This window comes from Zosterops lateralis, assembly GCF_965231275.1.
Source record: "Zosterops lateralis genome assembly, chromosome: Z".
NCBI lineage: Eukaryota > Metazoa > Chordata > Aves > Passeriformes > Zosteropidae > Zosterops > Zosterops lateralis.
Window position 1 is genome coordinate 81,605,471 of NC_139800.1, and position 21,458 is coordinate 81,626,928.

The 21,458-nt window shown below is 45.2% G+C and overlaps 1 protein-coding gene across 1 annotated transcript; it reads left to right on the plus strand.

The window, feature by feature from the left end:
* Window positions 1-643: 643 nt before the first annotated feature.
* On the plus strand, window positions 644-17,309 carry LOC310922700 (transmembrane protein 182-like). The gene is made up of 5 exons (XM_083883432.1): window positions 644-875; window positions 3,437-3,554; window positions 6,423-6,521; window positions 9,051-9,188; window positions 16,047-17,309. Exons 1-5 carry the CDS (start codon window positions 723-725, stop codon window positions 16,274-16,276), a joined length of 738 nt encoding a protein of 245 aa, XP_083739558.1. The 5' UTR covers window positions 644-722; the 3' UTR covers window positions 16,277-17,309.
* Window positions 17,310-21,458: the final 4,149 nt, after the last annotated feature.

Consider the following 21,458-nt stretch of genomic DNA (forward strand, 5'->3'; position numbering starts at 1 on the left):
GGATGGAGAACATAATTTACAGCTGCAGGACATTCCAGGTGTGTCCATGTGTGCTCCTGGCTGGATGCTCCTTGTCCAGCTCCATGTGGACCTGCCTGGTGCAAAGGTGTTGATTGTTGATTGCAGCCCTTCCAAGAGAACAGGGATATTTAAGATCTCCTGGTGTTTTAATGTTTTTTTCTTGCATCTCTGGGGTTACTTTCTGTAAAAGCCACATCAGAGTTTGCTCAGGGGAAGAAGGAGATGCAAATTCCAGAAGTGCCATTTGTGGGGACGCAGTGTCACCACAGTGCCTGAGGACACCACAGGCTCCACGTGTGGGGAAGACCGTTGAGTCTGCCCCTGCTCGTGTGTGCAGGGATGGGAATAACTCCCTGGAGTCTCAGGAATTCTGCACTCGTGACCCAGAGCCGTGTCCTGAGGGCTCCCAGCTCTGCTCCTCTGGCAGCAGCAGCCATGTGTCCCCTGGGATGGCTCCCTGCTCTGCCTCAATAGCTGTTTGTCATGATCCTTAATGCCACAGCTGCTTGCCTACCCCGGGTCATCTGCTTTTATTAGTCCTGCCCCACCACCCACTGAAACTCACACCAGCCGGGAGGGAGATCACTATCCACATCCAAAAATAGCATTTCTCTGGCCCCGCTCTTCCAGAGACCGGGAAAACTCGGGGGTTTTCCTCCTTTTCCGATTTCCAGTTGTGCTGGTTTCCCCCCTGCTGCCCCATGAAGGCTGGAGCAGCTGCCCTGGCAGCCGGGATCCTCGGGGGCACCGGGGTGCTGCTCTTCCTCGTCGCCTTTGGGACGGATTATTGGCTCCTGGCCACGGACACCTGCGGGGTCTTCCAGCATGGGAACAGCACCCTGAGCACCGGGGGGGTGAGCTCTGAAATCTTCTGCTTTGAAAGAACTTGGCTAAATAATTTCCAACCTAAAATTTTGAGATCTGTGGTAATGTTTATGCTCAGTGAAAGTGACCTGTTAATGTAAAAGGTCAGCCTGAGGTAAAACTTTATAAATTCTTTAAAATCCAACCCGGCTTTTCTATAACATTGAGCATTTTGACTGGAGTTAATTGTGTCTAGGAAACATTAAGACGGCACCTCTGTAATCTGGCAGGTATGAACATTAGAGAATGAAAGGCAAAAATGTAAGAGCTTTAGTTGTTGACAGCATTTCCCTCCAAAGACAAAAGATATCTCCTGATGTTTGCCATTAAAAGATTTCTCCCTCTGTAGTTTCTTGATTTAAGACTAGTTGATGTTTAAAAGTGTGGGGCTTGGCAATCTTTTCCGTCTGAGGTGATACAGCTGCAGCACAGACACCAAACGAAAGTGAACATCAGACACAGGGCAGAGTCGACGGGTTCCTGCCCGTCCAACCAGTGACCTGGAGATCCTCAAAGTAGGATTTATATAGGATTTTAGTTAGCAGGAAATGTAATTTTCAAGGCACAGCTTGATATTTTAGTGCTAAGGGCTAATGTTGCTTGTTTATAGATCCCTCAAGTTGGACTTTCGCTGCACTTGCTGTGCTGTACTTCAATGAAATAACAACCAGATCAGTTCCTTGAGCCACCCACTCCCCCAAAATGTTTTTGTGCCAATCAGTGTGTGGTTTCCATTACAAAATGACAGGAAGATCCTTGTTGTATGCAGTCTTTTTGTTGCTTCAAAGTTCAATCCAATTAGGTTTGATTTTTTTTCCTGGTGTGGTGAGTCACCCTGGGTAAGCATCATGATGCCAGCAAGAAATATTCTTCTTTCATTTCAGAATCCCATAATCAAATGTAGGGCACTGTTTTCTTGAGTCATGGTTCCAAATGACTTTCCCAACTTAAAAAAAAAAATAAAAAAAGATGGAAAAATGCCTGGAGAAGGTAAAAAGAAAACAGAGTCTTTAGTTTCACTCACCTCAGTAAAGCCTGGGGATGGCAGAGACAGGGAAGTGCCACTTCTTTTTCGTGCACTTGGGAAGTGACAGTGTTAATTGTTTCACATTTTAGTTGTTTTTGAAAATGGAGAGAGCAGAGATGATGCACTGCACGACACAAATAAGCATCTCAAACATTTCAGAGACGCTCTTGGCCAAGTGTTGGGGAGCCTGACGCTGAGGCAGTGACTTCAAAAGCAGCAGGCAGAAATAGGAACTGCTCTTACTTTTCCCTCTGAGCTATTTTATTTCTATTTCAGACACTGTTTCTATTATTTCTATTTCTGTTATGGCTTGTGGATAACAGGCTCTGTTTTTACCTTCTCTGCCCTTCCTTAAACTGTCAAATCCTGTCCCTTACAGATAAGGATGGGCTGAGTTTCTGGCAAACTCAGTGAAATGTGCTGTGGATACACCAAGTGAGAGCCATCAGCTGAGGAAGTTTCAGGGCTGAATGTTCCCCTTTCTCATAATCAGGATTTTATCCTGAAAGTAAAAGGAGAATCAGGTCAGAGCTCTGGAAGCTGTTATAATGGGATGCATTAAAACATTGAGACGAGGGAAGCCGAAGATCTCTGGGGAGACCTTAGAGCCCCTTCCAGTGCCTAAAGGGGCTCCAGAACACCTGGAGAGAGACTTAGGACAAGGGATGGAGGGATGGGACAAGAGGCAATAGCTTTCCACTGCTAAAGGGATACTGGGGAGAAATTCTTCCCCGTGAGGCCCTGGCACAGGGTGTCCAGAGAAGCTGTGGCTGCCCCTGGACCCCTGGAAGTGTGCAAGGCCAGGCTGGACAGAGCTTGGAGCAGCCTGGGACAGTGGAAGGTGTCCCTCCCCATGGCAGGGACTCAATGGTCTTTAAAGACTCAATGGTCTTTAAGGTCCCTTCCCCAAACCTACTAACCTGTGACAGCATAAATACTTCTAGCACCTCCCTGTTGAGTCCCATCTCCTTTCTCTGGTTCACAGGGCAGATTCGTCTATGGATATTCCCCATCCATCATAAAATCTAATATTGCCACAGTCCCCTCTCCTTTGGCAAACTGTGTGTGAGGAAGATAAAACTGGGTTTGAGATAATTTTAATAAATCCTTTGGTAAATCTTCCATGACTAAACTATGTGATGTCATCCCTTCTGGAAAGACAAAGCCTTGTGCTCTCAGGTCTGGTTTGGGGGTTGGAAAAAGGGGTTTGAGGAGTAGAACATACTCAAAAGGCCCAGCTCCCTGAAATTCCCATCCAGCTTTGGCCAGCAGGGGTTTAAGGAGCAGAGAAGGTAGAAAATGGTTTGTGCAGGTTTGCAGGACAATTTGTTATCAGAACATTTCCTAGCTGTGACAGAAGGTTGAGGGCAGCAGCTCTTCCGTGTTCCCCAATCCCTCCAAAAATGACTCAAAAATCAAATGAAAACCCCATAAAAAATTAAATCAATGTCTGTCTAAGCAAAGCACACACTCTTTGTACCATGATCTTCCCTGTTTCAGCCTGGGCTTTCACTCCCTCTCCAGGCTGAAACTCCAACAGAGGTCGGGAAGGAGATCCTCATTTTCCACCACGAGGGATTCTTCTGGCGGTGCTGGTTCTTTGGCGAGGGCCACCCCGAGACCATCTGGACCTTCTGGTACAGTGAGTACAATGTCACCACTCTGTATCCACAGCATTCCCTTGCAGCTCAATGGGAAACAAGCACATGAAGTGCTCCCGGGAATGAAGAGACAGTTCTTATTTCATTTTCGTCGTTCTCATCTTCTGTCAAAAGCAAACCCGGCTCACCCTTTTTTTGCCCTTTCTGTGCTCAGTTTTTGACTTGGATTTTGCTCTCAGAGGACTGTTCACAGAAATGTTGCAACCTCTTGAGGCCGTTTCATTTATCACCTACAAAGTTATGTGAAGTGGTGACTTCCACCAGCAAGAAGAACCTTTCCTTTCTCCCCCTCCCTCCCAATACCTCTTGATGTTTGTGTTCAGCAAAGTTCTGTAAATGTGAGCCCATGCCCTTCTTGGCATTGCTCTTCTGTCCCTGTTTTCTGCCTTCCAGGTGCTCAGCATGCCCAGCTCCCACTGATTTCAGCACTGGGAAGGCTGGAACTTCATGTTCATGGTGTCCCTGGGTGCTCAGGACCAGTGGTGCACCATGGAAAACCATTTTATTTTAAAATCTTACCTTCTTTACTTTTTAAGATCATGGAAATTACACTTGAGAATAAGCAGAGAGGGATGCAAATGTGTTTTTTTCGAAAACACATTGAATTCTTCAAAAACAAATTGAAGGAAAGGGTGAAACCTGTTCTGTGACACTGGTTGGTGCCAACCTGGTGTCCCTTGTGCAGTGGAGGGTTGGCCCAATGAACCAGAGTCTTGGGTTGCAATATGTAACCAAAAATGTGTATTCTATTTCCATCTGTAGAAACTGGTTGGGGAGATGTTTTCTTTATCTGTTGTACAACCCATTCCTCATAACTCCAGGAGGAGGGGGCAGGTGCCTTCTGTTAATGGGCAGCTGTTAAACCAGTTGGGGCAGTGTTCTTTATCTCTTCCCTGACCCATCCTCTGTCCAGGGGATCTCTGCTGTCCATGGGCCATCCAGGCTCACTGCAGGGCTGATACAATTCCATCATCCCATGGGGAGATGCTCCACTCAGGGGGAGGAGCCCAGCATTCCTACCTAGATAAAAACTGAGACCCAGGAACACTGGGTATTCTGGTTTTCCACTGGATTTCAGAGGAAGACCAGACCCGCCTCACTACCACTGGACCCTTCTGTAGGATCACCTCTACTCCAACAGAACCACATCTGTTACTCCAGGAGGATTTATTTGGATTGCTACCAACACCCTGGGTGTCAGGTCATTTCTCTGACTCTGTCAGGAATTTCCAGGATTTTTGTTTGTTCGCTTGCTTGTGTTTTTTTTTTTTTTTTTTTTTGTTTTTTTTTTTTTGTTTTGTTTTGTTTTGTTTTGTTTTGTTTTTTGTTTTGTTTTTTTTTTTTTTTTTTTTGTTTTTTTTTTTTTGTTTTGTTTTTTTTTTTTTTTTTTTTTTCTGTCTCTCTCTTTTTTTTTTTTTTTCTACTACATTTGTATTTTTAAATATTCCTAATAAAAACCTGTTATTTCTATTCCCACAATTTTTCCTGAAAGCCCCTAATTGCAAAACTATAATAATTTGGAGGTAGGGGTAGAGGGTTTACATTCTCCATTCCAAGGGGAGCTCTGGCTTTCCCTGGCAGACACCTGTCTTTCCAAACCAAGACTAACAGATGCTCCCACCAGCAATAGGAAAAGAGTGAGACCACTCCAGGACACGCCTGGGACCAGCACTACTGAGGGCCACAGATCTACAGGAGGATTTGGGATAAAAATCCCACAGATAAAACCCCCTAGATTTTAAGTAAGTTCTGCAAAGGCTTTAAACACCACAAAGACTTTTGCCCTGTGCCCACCAAGGCCTCGATGGAAGATGTTCCTGTGGTTGTGGAGCAGCACAATCACCTCAGAGGGCACTTCTCTGCAAATAATGCAGGTTCCCACACTAAATTTACTCTGCAGTGATTAAAATTTCAAATGACTTTGCTGTCCCCCAGCCCCTGACCTGTTTCCTGTAAAATCTTGCAGGAATACTTCCCGCCACCATTCAGCTGAACAAAGGGAGGTTTTTCACACGGGAAATATGTGGTAAAAAAGGACAAGCTTGAGACAGGGAGTTTGCTACTGAATTACATTATATGGAAATACATAATATAATTTTACCTGAAGTAAAATGAGTCACTCTGATAACTGGCAAATTTTTTTGCTGCTTCTTTATGTATTTATTATAATAGGATTGATCATGGCAAATTAATTTACTGCTCTTGTGGATGTAATAATTAATTCAATAGGTATTCCATAGTCAATTTAGCATGAACTAATGTCCACCTATTATAAAGTGCTCCTTTGAGCTGGGGAACATATTTAAATAAGTGGCCAACCATTAATTAATTCATTTAACATTCATTCTATTACTGTTAATCATGATAAGCCTCAGTGGTATTAATATTGATGGGGCACTTCCATTCTAATTGTGCTTTTCCTTCTCACCAGCTGGAGGTCTTGGAAGTACCTTGTTCTGGTATCCAAACATTTTGACCCTTCCAGGTGTTCAGGCACATTCTCTGGAGGAAAGCAGCAATGAGAATATTGACACTGACTTCAGTTGTTCCATATTTTGTGATTTCTGTCCACCTCGGACTCAGGTTATGAAGATGAGAAGATGTGCAAGAAACACTCTCAGATCCTCTTATATCTCCCCTCTTTCACAATTCTTGTCTCTGTTTTTATTTTTCTCTCTAACCAAGATTTATTATCTTTTTTTCCTCCCCAGCCTTCAGATTTCACTGAGGGTTTTGCAAGTTTTGCAAAACAGCACATCACCATCTCAGTACTCTGACTGATTCTGCAGGAAATAAAAGCAAACGGGGATTTGATTGATTTAATTCTTCTTTTTCTTCATCTTTTGCAGCCAGCCAAGCACACCCCAAGTTCTGCATGCATGGCTACCTCTTCCCCATGCCCATTGCTGTGGGACCTTTCCCCCATCCCTCCTATGACACAACTGCAGGTGAGTTTCTTTCCTTCTCCTCCAGCAGCTCCTTTCCCAAGGGGTCAGGCAAAGATCTGGGATGTGTGTCAGTGCTGTGGTTCTCCTGTTGTAAATTCACATGGCCAAGACCTTTGGAAAGCTCCTTCACAAACCAGTGCTGCTTGTTTTGCTGCCCGAGGCACACACTGAGAGGTTCTCCCACATTTTCTCTCCTCCAGCCTGGCTGTGCTGGGGTGGGCTGTGCTTCCTCCCATGTGGTGCTCAGCACTTACTCCTGTGAGCAGGGCAGGAGGATAAATCCATTCCTCTCCCATCTCCTCACTCTTTGGGAAGAGCTGGAGCCAGATGACGCAAACCCAGCCCAAGTGCTGACTGTCCCAGCGTCTGGTTTCCCAGGATAGCTCAGGTGTTGGTTTGTTGCAAGACAAAATAAACAAGCACTGGAAAATCAGTTAAAGACCAAATTGTTAGAAAATCCACATAAGTGACTGGCTTATTTTTAAAGCACTGAACATTGCGCAGTTGGAGAGCTCCCTTTCAACTGGGTCCCTTTTTATTTATGTTTCTCTATATTTTCCAAGTTCTTTAATGAATCAGCTGCTGTTAGGAATTTTAATTTGCTAAATTGGTGGCAGCAGCTAGAATTAATTCAATGATCTTTTTTGAAATGAATTGATTTCTTTAAATAGTGTGCATCAGTCTGCCTTGCCTCCGGGGATGCAGGGCAGACATTCTGCACAAACAAACATCTTGACCTTTTCCTCAGCCTTTAGTAGTACCTTTTTATAGTTTTGTGGGTTGTTTGGTTTTTTTTTTTATTATGAGAAATTAATTAAAAAAAAATATTGTCAGTAGGAGCATGTGAGGGAGAGCAGCTCGTTTCTTTGGCTGTGCTGTGCAGAATTCCTGCGCTGGGGAATGCTCCGTGGTGTCAGATGGATACGAGGGGCCTGTGGAGGGAGGAGGAGGGAGGAGCTGGTGCAGGATGTGCAGAGAACACGCGGGATAAGCAGTGGGATTGGGAGAGACGGGCACAGGTTCCGAATGGTCCTGCTGATGAGCACACACGCTATTTTTTCCCGTCCTAAATAAAGGGCGCTGGAGGCATCTGTCCCTGCCTGTCAGCAGAGACAGATGAAACCCTCCCCAGCTGCCTCCCAGGTGTGTCCCCTGGGACTATCCCGTGGTCACCTCGATATTCTCAGAGGTCTTTTCCCACCTGAGTGGTTCTGTGGAGGTGCCGGGGAGTGGGGGATGCACTCCTGGGCCCTGCAGCATCACCTCTGGGGACGTGGGGGTGGCTCAGCCCCCACATTTTGGGCAGGGGGATGCACCGGGCTGCTCCCCTGCCCCAATCCTCTGCAAAGCCCTCGGGGGGATCAGCCACTTCTGTCATTAGCACCCTTTTCTTTCTACCCAGTCCATCCTCATTTGCAAACGCTGACATGACAGGAGGCTGTCCAAGGAGAGGGGTCCTCCAGCTATTACCTGCTCCAGAGATAATTCTGCCTTATCTGCATCCTCTTAGGCTCCCTGAGAGAAATGGGTGATGGGAGGTTAAACATGAAAATGAATTCTGTGGTTTTGGAGAGTTCAAGATACTTATCTCTCCCTAAGTGGCTCTCCTGACAAAATGGTTTCAAATGAGGAAAACGCATCTCCTCTGTATCATTTTTCTTTCAAGTGTGAATCATTTCAGCACTATCCACTTGCTCATGCTTGAATTGAGCTGGAGCTTCTGGAAAACAACTGGCAGGGCAAGATGTAGTGGTCCAAGGGAGTGGATAAATCAGGGGATGGGGAGCTGGGTATCAGAGGGTCTCTGCTGGGAGGCCACTACCTTTGGATGAGGTTTATGGTAGTGTCTACAAGACACTTGGCTATTGGGAGACTTAAATTAGTGGGCTACATCCCATCCTGTTCCATCTGGGATGTGATGGACCAAACTTGCTCAGCTCTGCCTGGGGTGGCTGTATGAAGTCACTTCCAAACCCCCAAATTCCTTGGATGGAGAGGCAGCTGCTCTCCTGCCCCATTCTCTTTCCCAGAGTTAAACAAGGCCATTAATGGGGGAACACATGAGCTCCTGTTTTCCTTGCTAGCACACACTGCTTTTATTTTAAACTGGGAGCCTGGCACCTTCCTGAAGTGTTAATTAAAGTGGAACAAAGCTATGGTCTGAATCCACCTCTCCAAATTTTGCTATTTTCTTTCCTTTCTTGCCAAGCTTTTCCAACCTCCCCTGGCACAGCTTAGAGTGGTGTCCTTTCCTCCCACCCCTTTTTTTTGGTGTGCTTCCCTGGCAAACCTTCCCAACCCTCTGGCCTCGTTCCAATCCCATTCTGTAGGGCATGACATTCCCCCTGAACCCATGGCTGTTCCAGGTGCCCTGGCAGAGCCCTGGCTGCCTGGCACAGCAGCCTCACAGGTTGTTGTTTTTACTGTTGCTAAAGCAGGAGTTAAACACAGCATCATTAAGAAAAATATTTCTGAGGTTGAAGAAAGCCTCCTTCCCCCTTCTTTTCACTGACTTTGCTCCTGTTGCAGTGTACAGAGGTTTTTGGACGGCGTTCATCCTGCTGGCTGTGGCTGCTGGGCTGGTGGGGGGGCTCCTGCTGGTGTGTGGGGTCCCCTTCTCCAGCCCCCGCTCCTACAAGGTCGGGGGAGGATTCCTGCTGCTCTCAGGTGAGGGGACACAGCTGGGGCAGGGGGGTTTGGGGTGGGGGCAGGTGAGGATGGAGTGCTGCCATGGAATATGGGGCTCTGATGGGAGCAGCAAATGATTTCCCTCTTCCCCACTGGAATTAAACCCCTGGGATAATATTTGTATGGCTATTCTGAGCAACCTGGTCCAGTGTAAGGTGTCCCTTTCCGTGGCCTCTATAGTCTTTAAGGCCCCTTCCCACCCAAACCATTCTGTGACTCTGTGATTCCATGCTCAGCCAGGCTTTAGCAAGATAGTCCTTTGCCCTAACAAGGCTGAGGTTTTTGAAAATCACTTTTGTTTTTACTCTTCCTCTATGCAAGCCTTTTATTTCAGTAAAGCCTGCAGGTGTGTTAAGCCTGGGCAGCATCAGCCCCACTCAGTTCCCCAAAGTCAGTCTTTGCATTTGGGCTGCTCCTGCCTCTGCTGTTAGCTTTGATAGAGCTGGAAACCCACAGAGTGATGAAAGGCAAGCCCCATGATCCAAAATGGGAGGGCTGGCTTAAGGAGACCTGAAAAGATGAAACGATGGCACTGCAGGAAAATGAATTAAAAATAGGCATTTATTCATTTTTCCCATGCTGTTACCAATGATTCCACTGAATTATCACTTGGGCTTTTTCCTTTTCTGTATTTGAGAGGAATAACTGGCTTCAATAGTAGAAATACTTGATTTATACCAGTGACTCAAACTCAGAAAAAAGCTCTTTTATGACTCAAGCAGCCACAGGCTGGAGCTCAGTTGAACTGTGCCAAGTGAAGAACTTGGTAATGAAATCAGGCCTTTCTCTGAAAAAACCACTGCTTAATTTCAGATTCTTCACCAGCTCCTGTTTTGTCATATCTGGCATAAATCATGTGAGACTCCGCCGTTGCTCTCACTTTATGGTTCAAGTGAGCCCAAATTTGGGGTCCCGAAAATATTAATGAAAACATTTAACAAGAAAGTCCTGACACAGACCTGTGTCCCCAGCTGCCGCATCTACACAACTTCTAAATTCCTCCAAAGATGGTCATTCTACCCCTGCCCTGGGCACCCTGTGACAGACATGGACAATGCTTTCCATGCAGAAATTCCTGCTGATGTCCAATCTGAACCCATGTTGGTGCAGCTTGAAACTGTTCTCTCTCTTCCTGTCCCTGTTCCCTGGGAGCAAATTCCAACCCCCGGCTGTCCCCTTCTGTCAGAGAGTTGTGCAGAGCCACAAGGTCCCCCCTGAGCCTCCTTTTCTCCAGGCTGAGCCCCTTTCCCAGCTCCCTCAGCCTCTCCTGGGGCTCCAGCCCATTCCCAGCTCCGTTCCCTCCCCTGGACACGCTCCAGCCCCTCAGTGTCCCTCTTGTCCTGAGCGTCCCAGAGCTGCCCCCAGCACTGGAGGTGCCCCAGCAGTGCCAGCACAGGGGACAGCAGTGCTCTGATCCCCCTGGACACCGTTCCTGATCCAAGCCAGGTCCACTGGCCTCTTGCCCACCTGGGAACCCTGGGGGTTCTTTTCCACAAATGGATTCCCAACCACTCTGCCCCAGGCCTGTAGTTTTCCATGGGGTTGTTGTGATCCCATAATGGATAATAATCCAAGGGCAGGAAGCTTTCTCTTCCCATCTGTAGTCCAGGCTCCCAGGAGGCAGCAGATGTCCCTGAGGAGTGTGTCCAGCCTGCACTTTGGGCAGAAATATCACAGAAAAGGATGCCAAGTAATACTGAGCTGTCTTCCTTTTTTTTTTCTTTTTCATTGTTTTTCCACTTTATTTGACTACTCCTTGATTAAAAGGCTGGGGCTTCGAATGTGACACTTTTTAGAAGAGCTGATTATGCATCACATAAACCTCTTGGCATTAGACAAAGATGCTGCTGTTAAAATTGAAGTTTGTATTAATGCAGCTTCAATCTGAACAGCAATCATTGTTATTAACAGTCATTCGGGGGAACGAGTTCAGCTGGAAGACACTTCCTACTATATTTTCCATTCAAACGATAGCAGAAGGATTCAATGTGTTTTTCAGCAAAGTTTCCTTAGTGTTTCAACTGATCCTTTTATTCAGGGGGGAGCTTATCCTGATCTCAGACCTCTGGATCCTGCTTGGCCCCGGCTTCTGGGTGGATTTGGGTTGCCTCCCTCCATGGTTATTTTCTCATTATCCCTTCTAAAAATATTTTGCATAATTGCACTAAGCAGTAGGAACAATGGATTTAACACAGCCTCAAGTCCCCAGCCATTCCCTTCCTTTGGATAGCGGGATGTGCAGGGATGATGCAGGAGAAAGAGCCTCTTGTCTTCTAATCATGGCCTGCAGGTCAGTGTTAATTAACCTCCCTTGCAGAAAGGATCTCTCCTTGAGGAAGTGTGAAAAAGCTGGCAATCTGCAGAGTGGGAATGTGGTCTGGCAGTTGGAATGGGAGATGGAGCACCAGGATTGTGGGATGTCCTGGCTTCTCAGGGAACCCCCCACCAGTAGCTTTGTTCTGCCCACCAACTCCCTGCTTTTGGGAGAAGTCGTGGTTGTTCATTGCAAAATGATGTCACTTTTTCCACAAAAAGGCTCTAAAGACACTACTGGTGCAAATGCATCCCCAGGGATTTCTGGGTGACCAGCCTGGTGTGGTCCTGAGGAGGGCTGTGTGTCCATCTGTCACTGGGGGAATCCAGCACCCAACAGTGAGGATTGTCATGGCTCAACTAGATCCCCATGGATTTCCCTCTGAGATGCCTTTTATTTACTGTACATTCCAGAGGGCAAATGTGACTGTGCCACCTCCCATAAACAATGGACTACTCTGAGAGGTGTTTCTGAGAGCCCTTCCAAAGCACTGCAGCCTTTTCTCTGGATTTCCTCCACTGAGTGACTCTGGAAAGAGCTGGAGCCCATCTGACATTTGCTGGTGCTGCTTTTGCATGTCCATAGCCCCAGCTGAGCAGTTTTCCCTGCCAGCCTTCTCCCAAAAGCACCTGGAATGCATGAGCCAAGAGCCAGTGTGCTGCTTTCCTCCCAGCATTTGTCATCTCAGAATGGGCTTCAGCACTCCCAAGGGGTGGCAGATCCTGCCTGGTGCCTGACTGTCCTTTTGTTTCAGTAGTCAGAGGCTGGCTAATTGTCACTACAATGTCACTGAGAGGGCCAGGTGAGCCTTGTGCTGCAGCTTCTGGAAGCCCTTTGAGTTGCTGAGACAACTTTGCTTCTGGTCCTTCATTTTTCCTACCTTGTGCTCCTCCACTTTGTTTTCCTTTGGGTACTTTGGAGACCAAACTTAGAAGTGCACACTGGCACAAGTTGCCCAAAGAGGCTATGGATGCCCCATCCCTGGAAGTGTTCCAGGCCAGGTTGGATGGGGCTTGGAGAAACCTGGGATGATGGGTCACATCCCTGCCCATACTGGGACTGATTTGTTCTTCAGCATGAAGAAAAAAAGGCATGGAAAAAAAAAAAGGCAGATATCCCAGTTCTGTGGCTTGAAATGCTAGATTTTTTTTTCAGATTCTGCTTCCCAAATGGAGCAGCTCCACTTTGGCAGTCTCAGGCTCCCCACGTGCAGTGAAGGCTGACAGTCATGGGAAGAGCAGCTGAAGGTCACCCCTCCATTTCCTTGTTATTAACATCCTTAAGAGGGAACGAGTGAGAGAGGAGAACGAGTCAAAGTTCATTATTCTCCTAATTAGCAGATTACACAAAAGTTCAGTAGCTTCCCCAGAATAAGAGTTAAAGATTGAGTTCACTCACCTGTCCCCACAATTAGCAGCTATAAAGGTGTCACAAGGAAATAAAGTGAGAGAAAGAAAAAGCTCTACTTCAATTTGCCCACACAGAAGACGATGCAGCTCCACTGGGAGAGGGGGATGGAGCTCCAGGCTCCTGGATCTGCAGTGCACAAAGGAGACAAATTTAATACCCCACTGCAATCTTCTGGCAATTAGCCCCTCCCCAGAAGATGCCACTGACCTCATCAGCTTGGAGATGGAGTTTCGCAGTTAATTTTTCCCAGTGCCATCCTCATGAACAGAGGCAAAGAGGGGGAAGGAGGCAAGGAAAGGGATCACTTGGGTAATTTTCTGGTGGAGAAGGCACAGGGATGCTGAGAGGAGTGTGGGGATGAGGTATGATGATGTCTTCCTTTACCCAAACCCAATACACACCCTGTGTATTGGGTGTGGGTGCCAATGCCAGTGTCATGTTTGGGACAGAAAACTACATTTTTTTCAGTTTTTCATTTGGCTGCCCAAAGCATGAAGGAATCTGTGTCTCTACACCCAAAGCTGGCAAGAAACAAAGATGATTTTCTGCTGTGTCCAGTACTAAAAGCCACAGAGGGAAGGGGGTAAAGTGAAACCTGTTCAATAGATGAAAAATCCCAAGTACAACAGCATTTTAAAACAAAAGTGCTGAACACTTTGGTAATGTGGGAGTGAAACATCCTGATTTTCTCATGAAGAAGAAGCTGCTGATGTCTGTAATTGTGGCACATTTTAGGAAGGTTCAGGTACACTTGTGATTGCTCCAAGCAAGGATTTCTGCCTGAGCAGATTCTGGTGAGCTGCCCTTCCTGAGCTCCCACCGTCCTTTGGCTGCACCTGCCCTTCTGATTTTTCTCTTCCTACCGAGGACATGGTGTAAATCCCAGGGATTCTTCATCACTCAGCTGTAATTATTCCAGGGAAGAAGGCTGCTTGCTTTACATATTCTTGTCATTTGCCCAGAGTGTGAAAACATTCTTAATTTAGATGCCATGGCCATGCCATCACCTCCAGTACCTGTTTAATAATAAATCCTTCCACTCCAAGACCTGGAGCTTCTCCTGAGGCCAGAGGAGGGACCGATTCCCATTCCTTATCTCCTGAAGAGGTTGGGGATGGTGCCACCCACCCCTGGGGCTTCCCACACCCTCCTCAGAAAGAACTGTAAGGTTTTGATCTGATTACTTAAAAAAAAAAAAAGAGACTTAGGCCATCTAAATTGTCCTGGTAGAAAACAACACAGAATTCCTGGTTATTTAAAGCAAAATTCCAAAGTACTTTTCCATACCCACGTTCTCTGTCCCACCGGGGCTGCGCTTTCATTTGCGTCTCTTACGGTAGGTATTATAAGTTAATGAAATAGAAATTGATCTTTAAAGGAGCACTTTTCAAGGTTCAGTTGCTATCTAATTAATTTAATTTTAAATTACATCAGTAATAAAGACTTAATTGCCTTCTTATCAATACATTGTATTTTGTAAAGGACATGCGACTATTTGAACATGCCATCGCTTTCTCGTAGTAGAATAATTGGTATTTTAAGCATACAACTATCATAGTAAGTGTAAAATATTTATTTGTGCACTTAATTTCAAGTGGTATCAAAACCTCAATGAACATGCAAATGTTCCAGCAGCTGCTGTTTAACTCCTTGCCTGCCTCTCCAGGAAAAACAAGGACTCTTCCACGTCAGGGAGAATGGCTGGAATATCAGTGTGGGGTGATGTAAAGAATATTCATATGGCTTTACCAATTTTTGATTTATAAGATTGCACCATTTTAGGGCATGGGAGGCAGTTCAGTAAATGTGACAGCTTAGTGTGGTGAGCTGTATCTTCTATCTCATTCCCAGAGGACGTTGAAGCCTCTTACCTTCATGTGAGTCTTATTTTTGTCTCTGAGATGTTTTTATAACCATTATAAACAGAATCACAGTAAAACATAGACATGTTTCCTCTGGATGAAGATTCAGTAACCCCCTTAAGCAGATAAATCAACATCAATCTTTACCCCTTTCCTTTCCTTAGCACAGGAACTGGATTTTGGAGTGTATAAGCTGCCAGGAAGAATAATTAAATACACCACAACTACCTTTGATTTAAAAATGGCAAGGGGAGAAATTAAATCCTGCAGAAGCCACAACACATCCACAGAACTGTGTGGTAACTTGTCAACTAAATTAATTTTGAGCGATTCACTTCAGCCATAAAAATAATACAAGCTGTGATGTATTTCTTTCATATATGTGTGTGTATATCTATATGTTATAGAGCACCATTTAAAAATAGCAGCTTCTACCTGTGAAGTAGCAAGATCAGATATTTCTGAACTGCTTTCAGACCTGTCATCATACCGTCACTATTTAGCTTTAATAGATGTTGAGTTTAAAATGCAGCATAGAAATACATTTTTTTAATGATACAGAGTAAATGAGATTCGGGCCACCCTAGTTTTTGTCATCTGCTTCCAGCTTCATGGCATAAGCTGCATATTATTCTTGTTATTATTCTGGTATTTAGGAGCCCACCTAAGATTAATATCTCATGGCTGTGTGCCCTTTCCTACCCTATGATGTGTTGGCCCTGCAGGCTCTACTGGCTCTGGGGGTGGCAGTGCCAGAATTTTGGCATCAGCAGGATTTGTCATGGCATCTTTGCCTTCCTGGTGGGGATTGGCTATGACACTTCTTCCAAGGGTAGATAGAAAAAAGGAAGAAGTTTAGTTTTGGTGCCTCCTCATCAATATCTGAGGAATTAAAAGTAAAAAAGGTGAAACATCCCATCATAGAGAGAGGAATGCAGGTCCCTGCTGGGAACATCAGCCCCGCTCTGGCGGTTTCTCCATAGCCTTATCCTGCTGAAGCAAAGCCTTCAGAAGTGCTGGTGGTCAAAGCAGAAGGTGTCAGAGGGCAGGAACTGATCACTGTGGTGTGGAGCTCTGCCATGGTCAGTGGCCTGAGCTTCCACAGGAACCTGCAGAGCAATGCCAGGAGCAACAATTCCTCAACACAAAGCTTTGAGGCCGAGCATGGATGAGAAGCTGTTGTGATCTCTTCTCACCTTTGCTCCCGTATTTCCTGCACAGGCAATAACTCAGTTCTGTCTCTCCCCCCAGGAGGTTTGTTTCTCCTGCTCGTGTTTCTCTTTGTGATGTGGAAGGAGTTTGCAGCTGACTTTCAGAAGTACATCCTCCTGGAGAGGAGCGAGGAGTGCCTGGACGATTTCCCCGTGCGCGTCTACTACGGGTGGTCCTTCATGTTCGCCGCCGCTGGGGTGCCCCTGGTGCTGCTCTCTGGACTCCTCTTCTTCCTGGTGGGCAGAGACATTTTGGATTCCCTGCAGTAAAACAACTGTGGGGAAGGCTTTGAGAAAGTTGGGGATGGCTTTGAGAAAGTTGGGGATAATCCTTTGTAAAGAAACACACCCAGGTTTTGAGGACTTGATTGTTTTTGTAGCTCTAATTGTCAGGATAGGTTACGGTCACTCTGATGGGGAGGCAGGGATGGAGCACTGGGCATCCACAGAATCCTGGGGTGGTTTGGGTAGGAAGTGACCTTAAAATCCACCCTGTTCCACTCACTGCCATGGGCAGGGACACCTTCCACTATCCCACGTTGCTCCAAGCCCCATCCAACCTGACCCTGGACACTTGCAGGAATCCAGGGGCAGCCACAGCTTCTCTGGGCACCCTTTGCCAGAGCCTCCCCACCCTCACAACCAGGAATTCCTTCGAAATATCCCATCCCATCCTGCCCTCTGGCAGTGGGAAGCCATTGCCCCTTATCCTGTCACTCCATCCCTTGTCCCCAGTCCCTCTCCAGCTCTCCTGGAGCCCCTTTAGGCACTGGGAGGTTCTCGGAGCTCTCCCTGGAGCCTTCACCATATGAACACCCCCAGCTCTCCCAGCCTGGCTCCAGAGCAGAGGATCCAACCACTGCCTATCCCAAACCAGCCCCAGCTGAACATCCAGCTCCAGCCTTTTCCCACTTTGGAGATATTTCAGCACATTGATGGGGTTTGCACCAGGTTTTTTTCCGCAGCCCAGGGAAAAGCAACTCTCTGTCAGCAGAGCTCCACATCCATATTCAGCAGAGCTGGAGTTTTACAGCATTCCCAGCATCCTGGTTTCTTGTAAAAGGAAATCGAATCTGGCTGCGACGGTGCAAGCAATAATGTCTATTTCTTAAAAGCAATTAAGGATGATTTTTTTTTTCTTAGCTGGCTCTAATTGACGTCAAAGGACAACCATTTTAATGGGATGTCGGGAAACATGAGAAACTTTTTTTCTTCCTTAAAAGCCCTGATTCTTAAGATACAAGTGTACCTGGACCTAACCTAACTTTCAATAAGAGAATAAACCAATTTCTGTGGCTTGAAACATAGCATGAATTAATTAGTATTTCTTTACAGCAATGTTTTACTCTGCATTTAATATTTTCCCTGGATGCAGTTTTGTGGGGATTCCCAACCCAAAAACTTAAAGGTGATCCCAGTTGAGGAAAAAGGAGGGGGGGCAATAGCATAATGTTGTGATATCACCTTGGGCTATGCCTTTGCCCCATCAGTTCTTCAAGTGGCAAATTTCACTATAAATTTGTTTTGAATAATTTACTCTGAACTGAATATCTGAATTACTCTGAATTGAAAGGTTTCCCTGGACACAGTTTGGAGAAGTTTCTGAGCCCAAGAGCTGAACGATGGTGGGAGCTGGAGGAATGGGAGTGGAGGCAATAGCACTGGTATTTTTTTGGGCTTTGTTTTGTTTGGCCCTGTCAGGCAGCTCAGCTGGGACCTTGTATTCTATGGACAAGAGTCAGATTCAAAAAGACAAAATTATATACCATTTAAATACATTTAGATTCTTGCAGTCACTCAGGTGATTGGCTAATGTGGCAGTGACCCTACAAAGAGCAATCACCTCCTAATTCTCTATCAAATTTTGGGTACTGGGGGTGAAATAATTTGTCCTGAATATGGAGAAGTTTGTAAAGGCACTTGAGAAATGACAAAGATTTGATTTTGCTGTGTTTTTTTTGGGCTGGAGCGCAGTGCTTTGAAGTAGTTTGTTGGGTCCTTGCTTGCTCATTTGCATAGATTTTAAATAATTTTAAATCAAATCTCTCAAAATGCGCCGTTCTCATGGATGTCAGAGTTTGTGCTCAACTCACACCTCCTGAGCTTTGTGTCACACTATTGACTCAGTGCAGTTAATTAATAATGGAATGTAAATCTCTGCTAGGAAGCGCTGAAGATTGTTGGCAGTGTAAAAATGTTTGTTAATGCTCTTCCTAAAATATTATTCAAGTCTGGCGTTTCTTTCCTTTCGGAGCAAGTTCTAATTATTCTTTTACAAGATTCATGGCATACACAGAGTGAGAAATTGTAATTCCCCCATGTAAAGATTAGTTCTTTCATATGAATAACAGGCTTGGGCTACAGTGCTTAAGCAATATCCACACTGTTTTCCCTTAATAGAAATTTTGTTTGAATAGAATTGGGATGTGCAGGTAAAAATCACAGTTTTTTCCCAGTGAGTGGATGTTTCATAACATTCCCAAATACACAGAGATTTTAGTGTTTTCTTTGTCCATTCTAAACTGTTTGGTTTTTTTCCTTATTCTCCTTGGGTTATGCCTGTTCCTCATCAGTTCTTCAAGGGATAATTTCTCACTATAAATTCCTTTTGAATAATTTTTGTCATTTAATTATCTATTCAATGTGGAGATGAACACTTATGGTCACAAAGAATAAAAGTATATAATCCAGGAACAGAAGAGGTCAAGATTTACAGTCACTTGCCTTTCACTGATCCCATAAAACAATCCAAGCATGCAGAAATGATGATCCCATAAGAGACACCAGGGCAGAAGAATGAGAATGCAGCAAGAAATCCATCAGACTTATTGATATCTGTGAAGCTGAGGATCCCTGAAGTTGTGAATATAGAAGTGAGTTTTATATTATAGAATGAAATATTTATTAACTTTCTCCATCTGTTCTTTAAAAAATTTAGTTTAATGTCATCAAGGCATTTATGGAATACATTTAGCTTAATCATGCATTCATGCCTTAGGGAGTAAAGCATCCCTGGGGACTTGATCTTTCTGGATCAGCTCTAGAACAAGCAATAGTTTAAAATTCCATCATTCTTTGGAAAGAAACCACATGGCTTTGAATCATTCTTGAACAGAGGGTATTTTATTTTAAATACCTGATGTTGAGCACATCCAGTTGTTGTCTGGTATTGAGCTTTTGGGTAACCTCACCAAATCCCTAGATCTCCCACAGGTTTGGAAAATCTCTCGATATTAGATATATGTCTAATAATCACATTTATATATATCTAATAATCACATTTCTTATTGAAAGAATGAGAATGTAGAGTTGTATAATTAAAGCAATTAACTCCTTCATTAAAATTCCATGTTTATTGCCAGCACAAGGCCAAACACATCATTTTGGTGGATTAAAGAGTCCAATTCCTTTGCTCTCAAGTTTCTCATGGCAAGTATAACTCAGGCAGACAAAATTTGCTGTGAGAGTCATCATTTCTGCAGGAGAAATTTCAAAAAAAGGAGCACATGGGCTCAGTGGTGGAGTTGGAAATTGCAGAAAGCATGTCTCTTTCATCTGTTGAATGTGAAGTTTGATGAAAGGATATTATAGAGTAGTGACAAGGACCTAATTCTGATCCAAGTTTTGTCATTATAAATCATGAGTAATTCCGAAGGCTGCAGCAGACCCTTATCACTGCTAAACATCTGTAAGTCAGATCAGAACCGGGACTAATAAATACATTCAAAATGCATAATTAAAACAGTGATTTCACATCACTCTGATGAATTTTAGTCAAGGATTTCTTCAAGGATGCTTTTCTCACATTAGCATTTGATGTTAGTAAGCAATGAATAATTCCATTTTTTCTTTCCAACATCTGGGACACTTCCTGCTTTATTTGCTACTTACTGAGCACTCTGCAGGAAATATTAATGAACCCTGGGTGTTGAAACATGGGCCCTGTGGATCGTGCTCAGGAGCAGCCTCACGTAGGAGAGGTGTCTTGAGATTAAGAGCTTGATTTTGGTGAAAGATATTGGGAGATCTGCCAAACCTGGGGGAGATGCAGAGATCTGGGGAGGTTACCCAAAAGTCCCTGTAGCAACTTCTTTTGTGCCATGGAGCTCTTCCCTCATACCTAAGAGATAACAATTAATAATAAAAGTCTTTCCCCTTGACCAGATCAGCTCATTCTGCAGTGATTCTGAAAGCCAGCACCCAAGGATGCCCCAAGGCTGGGGAGGTGCTCACTCAAGGTCCACCTCACCCAAGGAGGGCTGGCCCAGGGGACTAGCACACCCTGAGAGCATCTCTGCCCTGCCCAGCTGCTTCCTCACATCTCCAGAGGACTGGAGGTTTTTCTCTTTCTTGGGAAGTGATGAAGTTCTATGTTTGTAAAGATCTGCTGGCCCTTCAGAGCAATGTGTGAAGGGAAGCTGAGCTGAGCACCAAGAGAGCTTCCAAAGGAGAAATTAAATGTCCCTCTGTATTAGTGTAAAGTGACTTTGACAATTCAGCATCTGACCAGGAGGGTGAAAACACCCTCTGCCATGGAAAACAGGTAAATTGGAACTTGCCCAACTTCATTCCAGATGGGTGTGGCACAGTCCTTCCAGGGTTTATTACAAACCTTTCCACTTTTTTTTGTCCAGAAAAATTCATCTGTCCGGGTCATGGTTTGACCTTGGTCAGACACATTCCTTGGCGGCTCCCATAACAAAATGTGAGTGTGCAGAAGCAGAATCCCCATTGGAACTGCTCCCCTAAGGTCCCTGCATGATCCAGGGATTGCTGGTGATTCCTTATCCCTGCAGTTCCCCCAAAACCCGCTGGAAAAGGGAAGTGCTGGGGCGTTCTATCCCTGTGGAAGCTGCCCAGGGCCCCTTTCCTGCCCCTCCTGAAGTGCCCCTTGTCCCTCAGGCAGTGCTGGGGAAAGGCTGGGCGGGGGAGAGGGTCCAGATGTGGTGCAGCAGATGAAGGCACAAACCAAATTAGAGCAAATGGGGCGAGGGGAGCAGGCTCCACACTCGGAGCGCGGGGCTGTGCGTTACGGCAGGATTTACCCATATCAGGCAGAGCCCCCTTTACAAGAGTGCACAGCACCTCAATCCCAGAATCAATAAGCTGTACATGCTGCAGCACAAAGAGCTCTTATCTGCAGTACCACTTTGAATTTAGTGAATTTATTTAATCCCTGATGCCTGCGGAGCATCAGTCCTGTCTTCTGGGTTAATTTATTTATTCCGGTGATGTATTTTTAGTCTTTCAAGTCCTTGACATTTGAGAAGCAGATTTTTTTCCCCCCTTCTTGTTTCCTAAAAAACATCTGAATTGGAAAAAAATTATTTCCAGAAATGTATTATTTTCCTAATTCATTCTCCACTTTTCCTTTTGGGAGCCAAGAGAAATACAATATCAATACTAATAACCATAAAAGGGATGGATTGGAAAAGGCTCCTTTTCCCCCTGC

Coding starts and splice junctions, on each gene's coding strand:
- LOC310922700 (XM_083883432.1), top strand. CDS start 723: ATGAAGGCTGGAGCAGCTGCCCTGGCAGCCGGGATCCTCGGGGGCACC. Junction 876..3,436: donor GCACCCTGAGCACCGGGGGG/GTGAGCTCTGAA, acceptor CTCCCTCTCCAG/GCTGAAACTCCAACAGAGGT. Junction 9,189..16,046: donor AGGATTCCTGCTGCTCTCAG/GTGAGGGGACAC, acceptor CTCTCCCCCCAG/GAGGTTTGTTTCTCCTGCTC.